This window comes from Marmota marmota, unplaced genomic scaffold (genome assembly GCF_001458135.2).
Source record: "Marmota marmota marmota unplaced genomic scaffold, marMar, whole genome shotgun sequence".
Lineage (NCBI taxonomy): Eukaryota > Metazoa > Chordata > Mammalia > Rodentia > Sciuridae > Marmota > Marmota marmota.
The window spans coordinates 20,605,886-20,621,487 of record NW_026000082.1 but is presented as its reverse complement, the minus strand read 5'-3'; the positions used below and the strand labels follow the sequence as shown (position 1 = coordinate 20,621,487).

Below are 15,602 nucleotides of genomic sequence, written 5' to 3'. Positions count from 1 at the left end.
AAAAAAAAAAAAAAAAAAGTGTAATCAGTTGAGGGGAGAGAAAAGACAAGACAGAATGGAGACAGGAAATCCTTTGGACTTTACTCCCCCACCCACCCCTTTCTGACTTGCTGGCTTGCTTTCTATGGCTGAGCACCTGTTGCTGGAGCTCAGAGGTAGCACTCAATTCACACCCTCCAGTCACCTCTACGTTTTCCAATCTTTACTTGCAACCCAGACCCTCCTGCCTCTTCATTAATTCTTCATTCCACACAGCTCTTAATGTCAGCCAGCCAGCTGTTTAACTGTTTGAAGGATTTAAACCTCCTTGGTCTACTGAAGATGGGTCCTAGCAGATCCAAATCCAAATTCCCAGTATAAGGGAAGGGAGGTATCTTGCCACTCCCAAGTTACTGTCTCTCCCTAGAGACTTACCAGTCCACCTAACTGCTAACTTCAATGACAGCTGAGATATCTGACTGGCTTCCCTGACAATGCCTCAGAGCCTCAGCTCACATATTTCCACTTTGACCCTCGCCCATTTTGCCCAGACTTTATAGGCTCAAATTCTCTCAAGCCACTTATAGTGTTCATATTCCCACAATACCCCAGTAAGAACTTCTATCTTGAAAATGAAAAATACCATATAACTGATATAGATAATCCAACCAACTCAACGGTGAAATATTCACCAAGTTCAAAGTCTTCATTCTCCCTCTCCTTAATTTTCAACTGTCCTACAAACAAGCTTATAAGCAAGGTCAATTTTCTCAGACTTAGGTCAATTCATCCGGCTTTTACTCTGTGAGCCCCTTCTTTTATCCCTGCTATAACAGTGTGAGGCCTCGGGCCTACATGGCCCTCCTGGGTCTCCTAAACTTCTTTTTTTTTTTTTTTTAATTTTTTATTGTGGGTTGTTCAAAACATTACAAATTTCTTGACATATCATATCTAAACTTCTTATAATATAAAACCTATTCACACACCCCACACACACAGACACAATGAGAATGGGGCTGATTACTCTCATTCTTTGTGTCCCCACTATACCAATACTTGCCTGTGTAATAATAATTATTATATTGCCTGATGATGGTCACAGGTTCCTGGACCCTGAGCTTCTTGAAGGTAAGACTATTTTTTGTCTTTATACCACTATAGGTGCTATCCCAAGAGAAAAAAACAGGTCTTTTCATTATCTCTAAGGTGGTGACAATGAAGTCCTCCCCATTCTTTTAGTTGGTTTTGTCAGGTCCAATAAAAACTTTAAAAAGCAGCTCAGTGTCACTGTTATTTTACAGTCCCTGATTTCATTCACCATTTATCAATGGTCCTATTCTTTAGAGCTGTTCATCACACCAAACTAAGCCTAGTGCCTAACAAAATCTGCATTCCAACAGCTGTCTCAGCCCAGGGGAGGTCAGAGGATAAGAAGAAGCTATGGGGGATGTTTCTTGATTTACACTAAATTATGTGGTGATTTTGTTACCAGTGACCCAGTGCTCCCCAAGGAAAATTCTTGGTCCCACCCCCAGGCAACTCCATGGCCTAACTATACACCATGGCAGCTTAAAGGTATAAACCCTGGAGAAGGTGAAGAAACAGTCTGAATAAAGCAAATAAACCCACTTCCATGGTGCCTTGCTATGGCAAACACAGAAAGCAGCACCACCATGTATTGGTACTCCATGTCCTTTGGTACTCCATGTCCTGAGATGTATGTTTTACCTCTATACTGTGTCTGCTCCAAATAAAGAAGAGCCCTTCAGCTTTCACAAGGAATTACAACACTGCCAAGGCCTGGACCCAGCAAATGCTTGTTCCCATTCAGAGTGTGCTAGTGAGGAGCTGGTAGGAAGAGTTGGAGGGTGGGTATTATGGGGAGGCCCATCCCTGTGGGGGACCACCAGAAAACAGCAGCCTGTGGAAGGGGAGGGGAAAGCACCACATTTATGGAGGCAGTGGCAAAAAGGACAAAAGGGCCTAGTGGGCCATCCCATTCCCACCATCAGCACTAATACCCAACAGCGGAATTCATTTATAGCGACCCTGGAAGAAAAGATGTGTTAAAACAGAGATATAACTAAAAAGAAAGGCAATAACTGGTCTGATGGGCAGGGGAGAAATTATTCCAGGAGTCGGAAGCCTGTGCAAGAACACTTATGGCTCACACAGTCGTCATAACTCAGCCCCCTCAAGCATTTTGTGCTCTGCTTATGGTGTTAACTTTAATGTCTTAACATATAACACCATCCACAGTAACACAAAATACTACACACGCCAGATGAGGCTGAGTTATAGTTGCTGTGGGAAGCATAACTTTGAATTTCCTGATTTTGGTGCATTTAATCTCAACCATAATGTTACATTAACGTCGGTTTTGCATTTCATTTCCCAGTTTAGAAGAATAGCGTCAGCATCTTCGCCTGTTTGTATAGAAAAAAGTGCAGGCTGACTGGGCCACAGGCAGAAGGACCAGAATTCAACAGCTGGGCACTCCCGCTCAAAGGCCTGGCCCAACCTGTCCCACTTGGAGGAGCTATTATTACTGGGATAAGCTTAATGGAAGGAAAAGGTGGGTTCTTTCTCTAGGGCACTGCCTTTCTGTTTACTTGGAGACTGAAGGAACCAAGAATAGAGAGAAGGGGAAAAGCTACCCATGCAACAAAGAACAGTGTTTGTCTTTGGAGGTGAAGGGGTGGGTTAGGGGATTCCTGACTTTCAGCTTTGAATGGAGCAGAAAGGGAATTGATAAAGTTTGGTTTGTAGGGATCTTAATCAATTTCCTGTAAAGTTTTCCAAAATATCTCTTTCACAAAAGACTGTAATGATGTTTCAGCTCTAGGTCATATTGAAATCCTCCAAATGCCTCTCTATATTATTCCTTCTACTCTATCACCATCAACCCTTCCCCCATCCTGCCCTCCAAAAATAACCTAGCATCTGGACAATTTTCTATAAAAAAGAAACTCTTTTACTCAGTAGTTCTAACTCGAAATGCAGATGGAGTCTCTTTAAGGTTTCTATAAAAAGGGGGAAAAAAAAGCCCCTGTGGACAAAGACCAAACACTAGAAAACTTCAACCCCAAAGGTCATTTTTCTCCAAAGTTAAGGGCACTTGAATACAGATGAGAAGGAAAACAGTAGGCAGGGCTGCTGTAGAGCATTGAGAAAAGCAGTACCCAGGAGCCTGATGGACGGCCAGAGAGGACTCAGGGAGGCAGCAGCCAGGATGTCAGCTCCCCAAATGGGGAGAGCTGCGTTGCCCCTCCCTTACTAGCCGTCCAGACAGATGAGGTTACTTCCTCCTCCCCATGAGCTGTGGCCTATACCTCATTTTCCTCACTTACATTTACTTTGGTCTCTTCTGAACACTGAGGTGGTGAGAGAACTTGCCCTGAGGTTAAAGATGCACAATTAAAGATCCCACCAAAGCTTTCAGGCTGCTCTCTGGGCCTCAGGGTCAGAACAACTATCATTCCATGCACATCCACACCAAAATGAGCAAAGTGAACTCCTGCTAGTAAGGACAAAGAAGCCACTATTCTCCTAAACCAGATAAAAATCTACTTCTATATCAGGAAACAATTCCTAAAACAAGAAAGGAGCTATGTTCCTGAAACTTAGAGGCGTTAATACATTATGAACTATCTAAATTAACATTTAAGTGAAAAAATGTTTTCCAATGAACAATAGTTTCATATTTGAGGAACACCTATCATGTTAATCTGAAGCAAAACATGTAAAACAAATAAAATGAGTGCAACAACCAGAACACAAAAGCCTATTATTGGCAAACCAACCACTGCAGTTTCACCTAGTTGAACAAAGTACAAAAATAACCAACAAAAACGATGACAAATGGAAAATACCAGATGTTTTACTATATTTATAACCAATATTGCTACTCACCCAAGTATGACAGAGCTTACACCTGTTAGATTTTCATGATGGCATTCCTTGAGGATAGTCCCAATAAGCTGACTCAGGGATTCTGAAAACCAGAGACAGATGAGCCCATGCAAGCCTCCAAAGGGCCTTGGCCCAAAACCTGTTTCTGCCTCCTATGCACCCAGAGTCATGATGTACTCTAGAAGAATCAAAAGTATACTAGGCAGAGATCATGGGTATTGAAAGCTCTTAGGAGCTGGTCAAGAGAGGAGCTGTGATGGTTTTCATTCATGATCCCAGTTCCACCCACAGGAGGCAGGCAAACTTTACCCATAAAGAATCTGTCAACAGGAGAGACATCACTCCATTCTGAGAGAGCACTATGGAAAGCTGACCTTCTAACTGACTTGCATAGAACATTCTAGCCTTTTATTCTCTTTGGAAGTTCCTTCTCATCTCAAATTTCAAACTTTCCTATTTTCATTTAAATTTATTTTTGTCCTGATTAAAATGAAGAGCAAGTTATTATCATACTCCTTGGAACAACTACTCCCACATGATGAAGTTATTTAGTATGGATGAGAAATCAGTTGCCCAAAATGTAGTCCATTCCTCTTCTTTCTTACTAAATATCAATTTTTTGCCTGAAATGATTTTTGTTCCCCTCATCCACACTTTATCCTTTTCCCCCATTTCCCAGCTGACTAGAAGACCTAAAGAAACAGCACAGAGGCTCTAATGAGAACCTGACCTATAATGAACTCACTAGAAGGATGCTGTCCTACCTGAAACTAAAAATTTCTGTAATCTATTTTCTTAGCTTTCCCTGAATCCTATGATGAGCCTGCTACTTGCAATCCCTAAAGAAGACCCCCACACAAATACACCAAAAAAGAGGGGGGAGGCTTTAAGTTATTAATAACAACAGATCTTAAGCTGCCTATCCCTTTTCTGAGGGTGATCCAAAGAGTAGTCCAACATAGATGTGTGGCCCTAAACTCACCTTCCTACCTGTTGATCAGAGCATTGTAGAGGCTTAATGAAGTTGAGATACATTACATTTATCACTTGCCCTAGATGCACTCAAATCCATCACTATGTCACAGCAAGAAGTTAGATTGATCTGACAAGATTTGCTCTTCTTCACAAACCCATGTAAGTTATTACTCAGTACCCCACGCTCTTCTAGCTGTTTGCTGATTGATTATCTGACGATCGGGTCAAGTATCTTCTCTGGAATCACAGTAAACTAACAGGTCTATAATTTCCAAGATCATTCGTATTCCCCTTTTAAAGATAAGACAGCAAATGCTTCTTCCTGAGTTCTCTAAAGCAACAGCTAATGCTTTGCTAATAATGAACCAGGGTAGCCAATTCCTTAAGTGCCCTTGGAATCACATCATCAGGGTTCATTGATTCTGGAGGTAATCTTTAAACAGGCTCAGATCCTGGTAAACAGCATGAGGTTCTAACTTAGCCTGAATCTGGAAAGACCTGGTGTCTAAGAGAAGAAAGTTTGTGATACAGTGATTTAAATCTATACTATGGGGCTGGGGATGTGGCTCAAGCGGTAGCGCGGTCGCCTGGCATGCATGCGGCCCGGGTTCGAGCCTCAGCACCACATACAAACAAAGATGTTGTGTCTACCGAACACTAAAAAAAAAAATATTAAAATTTATAAAAAAATTAAAAATAAAAAAAAATAAATCTATACTATATCTTCAGCACTGTAATAGATAGATATATAGATACATTAAAAGAATAATAGTTTGACAGAGAGATTAAAAGGTGACACTTAAAAACCCAATTGAGGGGCTGGGGCTGTGACTCAGTGGTAGAGTGCTTGCCTAGCATGTGTGATACACTGAGTTTGAACCTCAGCACCACATAAACAAATAAAATAAAGGTACTGTGTCCATCTACAACGAAAAAATGTATTTAAAAAGAAAAAAAAAAGTTTTGAGCTAGGCATGGTGGTGCACACCTGTAATCCCAGTGGCTCAGGAGGTTGAGGCAGGAAGATTTCAAGTTCAAAGCCAGCCTCAGCAACAGTAAGGTGCTAAGCAACTCAGTGAGAAACTGTCTCTAAATAAAGTACAAAATAGGTCTGGGGATGTGGGTCAGTGGTCAAGTGCCCATGAGTTCAATCCCTCGTACCCCCAAAAAAACAAAAACCTGAACAAACAAACAAAAAAAACAAATGAGACACAAATTAGACTCTATCTTCAGGAACACTGGCAAGACCCTCTGCAGAACATCAGAACAGAGCTACATAATTATGAGTTTATAATCTAACTGAAAAGATAAAGGAACACACATCCATAAGCACATCCTAGAGGAAGCAGTAAGCAGCAAATACCATAACAGAGGTGCCAAACAATTATAAAGGGTCAGAAGAGGGATGAATCACATGTAAGAGAGATGTCTTGAATTTTAGATTCCTGTCCCATTAAGGCTTATTCAATGACTGAAACCTAATGTGTAAGGGAAATGGAGTGTTAGGACATGGTTCTCTGATTCTCAACTTAGAAGACTCTACTTAACCAAAACTCCCAACCTACCACACAGGCACACCCACCATGTCAGAGAAACCCCAATAGTTTGAGAAGGCAAAGATCAGACTTTATGGCACAGGCAGGAACAAAAGTCAGAGAAAGTTAAGTGTGGCTTACTCCTAGGCTGTATTCCCTTTTATCCAAAGTTCCTTCTCTTAGGGTATTATCCATATCCAGCTTGTCTTCCAAAGCCTCCATAGGCATGATTCCAATGCCTCTGAGGCACACCATTATTTTAACAGAGAACAGGAAAGAGGAGAGGAGAAAGGAAAAAAGGGTTGTGATGTCTGCTTTAGGCGAAATAATTTATCATTCTAAAGACAGACCCATTTCTGGGGGAAGGGGACATGAGAAATAAAGCCAGTTTATCTCTGAATGGACCCCCAAAGTACCCAATGCTGAAGGTCCTCTTCTCCTCTTCCTGCTTACTCCTACTGTAACCTGCTCCCAGACCAACAAATCTATGCATCCCCAAATTACATACTATATAACCTAGCCCTGTAGAGAAAAGTTACAGTCCTAGAGCCAGGCATACCCGAGGCCCATTGCAATGAACTGCCACATAGGCTCCTGACCACTTCCCTCAAAGCAACCACCAAGCACTTAAACATAATTCAGCATAGTTGTCTCTCTCCTATTAATCCAAGCTTCCTAGCAGCATAACTTTTAAAGGTAAAAGGTCTTTTTACCCAGCTGGTGACTAAGGGGGAAAAAAACGCAAGCAAAAGAAATTTTCTTTTCCAAAAGATCAACAATAGTACTTGTTCAGGTTATCTAATGCTACATAACAAATACACCAAAACTTGTGGCTTAAAGCATCAACAATCATTTGTTACTTCTTATAGTTCCTATGAGTCAGGAATTTGGAAGTGGCTTGGCCTGCTGAAGATCTCTCCTGAGGTTGAAGTCAAATGTTCACTGGGGCTGCAGTCATCTGAAGGCTTGACTGGAGCTAGTGAATTCACTTCCAAGATGCCTCACTCACATGGCTGCCAAACTGGTAGTAACTTTTGGATTAGAGCCTCAGTTCTAATGTGCCTGTCCACAGGATTGCTTGAGTATCTGTGTAGCAGAGTGGCAGGCTTTCACCAGGGCAAGTGGTCCAAAAGAACAAAGTGGACTGCAATTTTTTTTTTTTTAACTTAGTCTCAGAAGTCACACGTTGTCTCTTCTGCTATAATCTATTGCTTAGACAGGGCTATCCTTGGTTCAGTGTGGGAGAACTTCCAAGGGTGTGAATCCCAAGAGGTAAGGATCACTGGGGGTCAATATGGAGGCTGACTACCATAGTACTCCCTAAAAGAACAAGTGGCAGTGGCAGAAGAAGGGAGGAAGGAAAGGAAAAGAGGAGAACAGAAGAGAAGGAAATATTTTGATTCCCAAAAGCTGAGACCAGAAAAAAAACAATGTGCCCAGTTTTCCCCAGAGACTTCTCAGGTCTACCTTGCCCTAGCATACCTGGACCAAGCCATTCTTCCTAGGCAGAAACTCCAGATGAACAGCTAAAACCCAGGAAGACATGAGAAAATAGCTCTGGGTCCCAGGTAGCAAGATGCTCCTCCCTCCCTTCTTGCCCACCCCACCTCTTCTAAAGCAATGATTGCAACAGTTACCTGAGGATGAATCTGTGGCTTGTCACACGTGGCCTCAAAGTCCAGCACTAAAAAGTAGTGATACCTCTGGGGAGGAAAGGACACCATTGCCGCCATGGATGCGCCAAAGCCGTGGGCCGCCAGCTTTCTGGTGGATATGGAGCAGAACTCCGGAACACCACAAGGAGAAAATAAGTGGGAGCCCAGCACTTTTCTCGCTCTTGAAAGTAAATACGAAGAAAATCGAGCTGCTCCAGTCTGTAAAGGTGCTAGCATTGAACATCCAGAAGCATCTAAAACTTAGGGGAGGAAAGTTAAAAAAACAAACAAAACAAACAAACAAAAAACACAGAGAGCCTGGGTTACTCCCCTCCCACTGTGGCCTTGTTCCATCTAGTCTTCAGGAATGTCCATGCAACATGAGCCACTCCTCGGGGTTTCTAGGCCCCTTTCTAAATCACGGTATCCATTACTAAAGTTCAGGACCCTAAAACCAGCACCTGCAGCATTATTACAGCTCTGAGTCTCCCAGATCATTCTCAAAACAACATGCAGCACTGGCCTTCATCTTTAAACTGAGCTCTAGTTCAAAAGGGAGCAGAGAGAAAAATTCTGTGGTCACTTCCCAGGTGGCAACAGTTAACTTTAAAGCTAAGTGTCCCAAAGTTAACATGAGGTGACCCAGTTGCACAATCAGTCCTGGGAGTTAAGTAGACCCCGACAAACAGCCAGAAATGTCCAAGGCTCTCTCCTTAGCTCTGTTACATGCCATTTGACCTGGGTTGTCCTGTGTCTTGACATCTCTGCACACCAATGTGAAAGTGTGAAAGCAAACAAAGCAAATCCCAGGGGAATTTGCTCCCAACATTCTGGTGACTTCCCAACCCCCACACTGGTAAGCAGCACCCTGGGGGAATGAACAGGGCCTGGAGAGCACAGCTGGCAACAGCCTCAGGCCTCCTCATTTGCTGCCATTCAGACTCACTCTCTCCTAAAGGCCCTGAACGACTGTGGGACTTTTTAAATAGGGAAGGAAAAAGAGAAAACCCAGATGTGGCAGTAATGGGAGCTTTGCTAAAAGTCTAGTAAAGTTTTCTGAGTGAACATGTGCAGGGAAAAAAAAAATCATTTTTCCTTTAAATTTGCAGTATGTCTGCTCCTCAGAGGGCTAACTAAATATAAAAATCAAAGCCTAAGTTTTACTCACAAATAACTCAAGTTTCAAAAAAATAAATAAGGAACAAAGCAACAATTTTGTCTTTCTTCCTTTTATACCTAACACTCAAATTTCCTTCAACTTCTCAAACAAGAAATCCTACCACTCAATAGAGATATAACCATAATTTATGCTTTTTGAGGCCCCATTTCAACATAGCCAAATGTGATTGCCTCAGAATGGCTGTGAACACCTGGCTCTCTCCACATCAGGTAGTGGGGACAGCACACTGTGAATCCCAAAGCATACTCAAAGGCAATGAGGTCACTATTACCTGGGGAAAAAAAAAATGGACAATGTCACATTATCACTTCTTTTTTCCATTTCTCTCCTGATTCACTAAATGAGTACAATCATTTGCCTGTGTTAGGATATGTGCTAGTGTAGGTCTTTAATTTCCCCAAATGAATGAAAACCAAAAGGATTTTAAGTTCTTCATGGATCCTGAACAAGCACAGCACTTGCTTATAGTCCCCCCCAAAATGTAGCCAAACCTCCTCAACCCAGGTGACAAAGGCTAGCTTGAGTTTCATTATGGAATCTCTTGGAAAGGCAAAAGGGCCAACATCCCTTTGAAAACCAGAATCTAAAATAACTTATCACATCACCTACTCCTGAATAGTACTGGGAAACCTTATTGAGATGGCAGACACCCATCTGCTAATTTGGATCAAAAGTCCCTCTCTAACCCCTTGAAATCAGACCACATATAAGGACTTTTGAAATCTTTAACCTTCTCCAATATGTCTATAGTATATGCAGCATAAATAAACTCTTATCTGCAAAATACAGGCAAGTAAGCATCATGATTAATGAGGACTTCCAGGTTTGAGTTCAGACTTTATCACTTAATAGCCATGGCACCTTGGGCAAGCTCTGTTCTTCAATTTCTCACCTGTAAAATGACAATAACACCACTACCCACTCTTTAAGTGAGAATGAAATGCAACAACACATGTAAAGCACTAACAACAATGTATGGGACATAAGGGGTGAATAAATATTAGCTTACTATTATTACTACTATCATACAGTAGGCTATGCCCACCTGGCCAAGCCTGGATCCCCATATCCCCAGCCTATAAGTCTAATTAATGCATCAGGCAGCCTCGGGGAGTTACATCAGTGTTTCCTCCATCCCTAGAATGCTCCAGATCGCCCATAGAGCACATTATATACACCCTATCCCTTCCCATGAACAACACATGGATGGCTAGAGGTTCTCTGGCCTGTAGGCCTTATTTTCTCACCTGATTTCACCCACATCAAAAGGCATCTCTTATAGAAAGTCTTAAAAATAGACATTAGAAGGCTAGGCCTCCACATGTCAACAGTCACTGGTTCCTTACTTCCTTTCTTCTAACAACTAAGTTCAGTTCAAATCAGGAAAAGAGGATAGCTCTTCCTCTTCCCTTCCTGAAAAATTTAATCTTATAGCAGAAGAAGGTATTGCCTACATCAGCTGGAGGGGAGATGCAGAGGTGTGGGGGAAGAGTCAGAGCCCAAGCAGGGCTGAAAGGGCATCCTTGAAGATGTGGGAAGGTGTGCAGCATGTCAGAGCCAAAGACAGGTGAGGAGGCATTCATGTCCAGGGCAGTCTACTCTGGGGAGTCATGAGCAGGATAAAAGAGGCACTCAGGAGTGAATGAAACAGGGCAACAGCCAGCAATGGGAGACTGGTTATACACAGAGATAATGGGAACCAGGTTTCTCACTGTTAAAGAAAGTAGTTAAAATATGAAAAGGGTGCCAGGCTTGGTGGTGCACAACTGTAATCCCAGTGGCTCAGGAGGCTGAGGCAGGAGGATCACGAGTTCAAAGCCAGCCTCGGCAACTTAGCAAGGTGCTAAGCAACTCAGTGAGATCCTGTCTCTCAATAATACACAAAAAAGGGCTGGGGACGTGGCTCAGTGGTTAAATGCCCCTAGGTTCAATACCTGGTACAAAAAAAAAAAAAAAAAAAAAGGAGAAAATAGGTGGTGCCAGATTGGAATTGGCAGTAAGAGTATAAACTCATTGTTTCTGCCTTAGACCTGGATATTTAAGTGTAGATATATTTAGTATGAGTAGGTATGTATGTGTGTATGTATACATACAAATTACATATATATACACATACACACACAAATATACATATTCACACACATAAATATTTTCTAGTTCCATCTAAAGAAGAGCGGGGAAGCAGCACCACTCAGTTGGCTTCTAAATACCATTCTCTATTAAAAGAACCTGAGTTGCAGGGCGAGGTGATGCTTGCCTGTAATTCCAGTGGCTTGGGAGACTGAGGCAAGTTCAAAGTGCCTCAGTGAGACCCTGTCTCTTAAATAAAATACAAAATAGGGCTGGGGATATGGCTCAGTGGTTGAGTGCTCCTGAGTTCAATTCCCAGTAGTCCCCCTCCCCCCAAAAAAAGAACCAGAGTTCCTTGGAGAAATGGCTGGTTCCAGGGCTATGGCAGAAAAAGAACAAAATAGGCCTGGAAAATCCTGTTGTACCAGAAAAATCACCCTGAATAATTAATGATAATAATGGATTAAAATACATTGAATAAACTAGGGAAATTATGAGTCAAAAAAAATATAAATGAATACAACTAAAGTTAATTGAGGGATATTTACATAGTTTGAAAGTATCTCTCCATAAAATGATTATTAACTATAAAAGGAAATGATTTTATAATGCAGAAGCTTGACAGACATCACCTTAATCAACTGATCAAAAATAAACATCATCTGTAATATCAATTAAAATCACATGCCATCTGAAAGATACAATAGGAACAAAGCATTATTTCTACAACATTTTGTTGAACAGGCACAACCTGAATCCAATCATGAGAAAAAAAAAAAAATAAGCCCTAATTGAGAGCCAATCTACACAATAACCATCCTGTAATCTTCAAATGTGTCAAGGTCATGAACATCAAGGAAAGTCAAAAAGACACTAATAATACTTGATAACTAAATACAATCCATGATTCTGAACCATATCATTTTGCTACAAAGAACATTCCTGGGACAACTGGTAAAACTTGAATGGGATTTGTGAGTTAGATGGAGGTGACATACTAATGTTAATTTCCTGATTTTGATGGTTGTATTGTGGTTAAGAAAATGTCCTTGCTTGGAGGAAATACAAAGTGTTCAGGATGATAGGGCATTAGTTTGGGAACTTAACCCTGAAATAGTTCAGGAAAAAATTCTTTGTGCTGTACTTAAAACTTTTATGTAAATTAGGACTGTTTCAAACTTTTAAAAAAATATTTTTAAAAATCCATATGCAGGCCTGGGGGTGTAGCTTAGTGGAAGAGCACTTGCCTAGCATGCATAAAGCCCTGGGTTCAATCCCCAACACTGCAAAATAAAAAATAATACTAAAATATAAATAAAGTCTGTGTATGATGTGATCTAAAAAATAAAAACCAGAACAAGTGGTATGTGAAAAAGAGAGAGAGACAGAGACAGAGGGAGGGAAGGAGAGAGAAGGAGGGTGAGAGAGAGGGAGAGAGATATCTCCCCACCGTGTACCCTCTGGCAGCAAGTTTGGCAAAAGTGAGCCCTAAAGCATCCCCTCAGCCCAAACAGTCTCTATCAAGTTGAGTCTTCATCAGAAGAGCCCCTATTCCATGATCCCCTCACTGGCACTGAGGCCCCCAGACAGCTACTCAAGAAACACCTCAGCACTCCCTACATGACATTCCACCTGTTCTTGTACCTCCTGGCAGCTGAAGGGCTTCTCTTTCATATTGATGTCTTTGTACTTTAGTTACAGGTTTGAAGAATATAAGTCTCGCAGTTTACAACCTCAACTGGATCTCTGAATATTTAGTTAAGGGGCAGAACTTAAAAAGAAACAGTTTATGATTCTCTGTATTTCTGCAAACTATCTTTAATCAGGGAACAAGATTTACACATTTATTCTCAGACCTCCTTTTACTTCTAACAAATTAAAGGTAGTAAGCAGCCTACAGCAAGGGGGAATATGAATGATTCTCTCCTCAAAATGAAGGGATTGGTCCTCCAAAGGGGACAGAAGAGGGGTAAATATGGACTGCCCTGGGGCCAGCCTGATTTGGAGAAACAGGCCTGCGCAACACAGCCCCTGGAGGACGGTCTCTGTACAGCATATTTACACAACAGACACCAATGGCTCCTCTGCAGCCATTACTGTCTATCAGGTAAATAACACATGTGCCAAGACACACATTTAATGAGGGAAATAATATGCCTTTATAAAAAGACTCAATCTGTATTTACCTGAGAGACCAAAGAAGCACCAAATCACCAGATTAGTGGAACCACAGAGGAGTCGTTCTGGTGTCTTGGGTAAATAGACATTTTATAGCCTCCATTACTAGAAGGGGGAAGGGAGAGTAGAGGGAGGGGGTCATTCTTCAACTCCACATACACAGGCCAGGGGAGCCTCAGGGATGGGACAAGCAGAGGAGTCCATCAGGAAACACGTGGTCTATTCCACTCCACCTCCCCAACCACACAGACTTAGAATCTTTGGGAACATGGGGATTGATAGCATCCCTGTATTCAACCCATGCCATTAAAAGCCAGACTGGGAGGCAGGGGTATCTTCCAGATAAACTCCAAGGTACCAGAGGCGGTTCCTGTGTTCAACTAACTAGAAATACCTGAACCACTAGAACTATAGCTTCTTCAGTTTTCAGTCTAGGGCAAGTCCCTGCCTGGGTCTGACCTATAGCATCACAGGTGCTCAGGCCCTGAGTCACAGAAGCAACAACAAAGAACACTGTACCATCTGTTTGTAACTCACCTAGTCCCAAGCTTTGTCTTAGGCAGCAAAAAGTTGCTTGGTAAGGACATAAATAGACCGCATGCCTTCAAGAATCATAATCTTCAATTAAAGAATGTATCCTTACTGCCAGAAATCTTTCTACGAAAATCAAACAGTCAAAGGTAAAAGAAAACCTCAGAGGCAACACAGTCTAGTCAGCCAGTAGAAATGAAGCCCAGGAAGAAAAAGGAGCACCCAAGGTTCACACAGCAAGAAAGAGAAAGAACAGAACCAGGTCTCTAGAACTAGGCCGTGGCTCCAGTGCAAGGAGTAGAGCTCTCCACTCATCCCCCAATCTTCTCTACAGTCTCAAAGAATAGACCGGAATCTGAAGGCTCTGTCTATTCCACTCAAGGCTACAAACTGGAGACAAAAGAAAGCATGATATACCCCACAAACTCTATACGACTTTCTGATGACCCCAACGTGATAAGGAAGGAAGAACTCTAAAGGAGGACCCTCACCTCAACAAAACACTCTACTCCTCTTTGCAACCTGTCACTGCCCTTATCCTATAACCACAGCTTCTGCTCCAAGGCAGGGCTAAGGTGAGCTTCCCGCTTCAGAAACAACTGCTAATCCCAAATTACCTAAGGACTTTCACCAAAGGCTTACAAGAACACCAGATTCTTATGGCAACAACAAAGCCATAGCAGGCTAGCTTCAACTGGTCCATCTCAACAGCTCAAAATAGCACACATCAAGAGGCAACTATTTATAATTTGCTTGCTGTTTGCTAAACCATCAGCATGCTTACAACTTGGTCAAACTCTTTCCAGGGACCAAAGTTGGACGACATCTCTTAGTAAAGTCCTACAAGTCAGCTGCCCCTCCATTACACACAAGGGGACATAAAGTCTTGTTTCCTAAGGTACAGCAAATAAGATAGGGAGGGAGGGAGGGTGCAGTATGATCATCCCTTTAAGTACCTCCCATCCTATAGACAATATCTACAGAACAGATATTGCTGTTCTGTAGATATTGTCTATAGGATGGGAGGTACTTAAAGGGATGATCATACTGTTTAAATATTTTCTAGGCTCTTGCTTTCAAGATGGAGAACTGGTGTTGAAGCACAGCCATACAATCTAGTTGTTAAAACACTTGGGTCAGAAAAATCTAGGTTCAAATCCTGACTCTACTGCATATTCTTTGTAATAATAGCTAAAATAATACCAATATCTTGGGTTCAATTCAATCAAATAATGTACGTACAATGCTCTGCATGATAGTAAGTGCTCAATAAAAGGGAGCTACAGTTAAAACATGAGAAAGAGGAAAGGGAAACACCATTTTCTGTGTTGGTGATTTATAGATCTTAATCTCATTTAATCCTACCAAATGTCAAGCAAAAATAGTTAACACTATTTCCATTTTACACCTGAGGAAACTAAGGATAAAAGGTACCAAACTCTTTGGGTACTCTTAGTTTCCTCTACCATGTTTGATGGCCCACATTTCCACACTTGACAGATTCTCCATCGGTCACAGGGCTAACAATGCATATCAATTTTAATTTTTCTTTCTTTCTTTATCTTTTTTTTTTTTTTTTTTTTTTTT

General features: G+C 41.7%; 1 protein-coding gene across 15 annotated transcripts in view; it reads right to left on the bottom strand.

The window, feature by feature from the left end:
* Eri3 (ERI1 exoribonuclease family member 3) overlaps window positions 1-15,602 on the bottom strand; it is a 132,714-nt gene that overhangs the window by 109,168 nt on the left and 7,944 nt on the right. For 10 of the 15 annotated variants that reach the window (XR_007352051.1, XM_048815522.1, XM_015485110.2 and 7 more), the window contains one exon: window positions 8,039-8,316. The exons of 3 other annotated variants lie outside the window; for them this stretch is intronic. Coding sequence is in view for 11 of the 12 variants with exons in the window: in XM_015485111.2 (XP_015340597.1) it covers window positions 8,039-8,316 (278 nt within the window). In the remaining variant the exon portion in view is untranslated. The remainder of the gene's footprint in view (window positions 1-8,038; window positions 8,317-15,602) is intronic. 2 more of the 15 variants (XM_048815518.1, XM_048815517.1) reach the window with 1 other exon arrangement.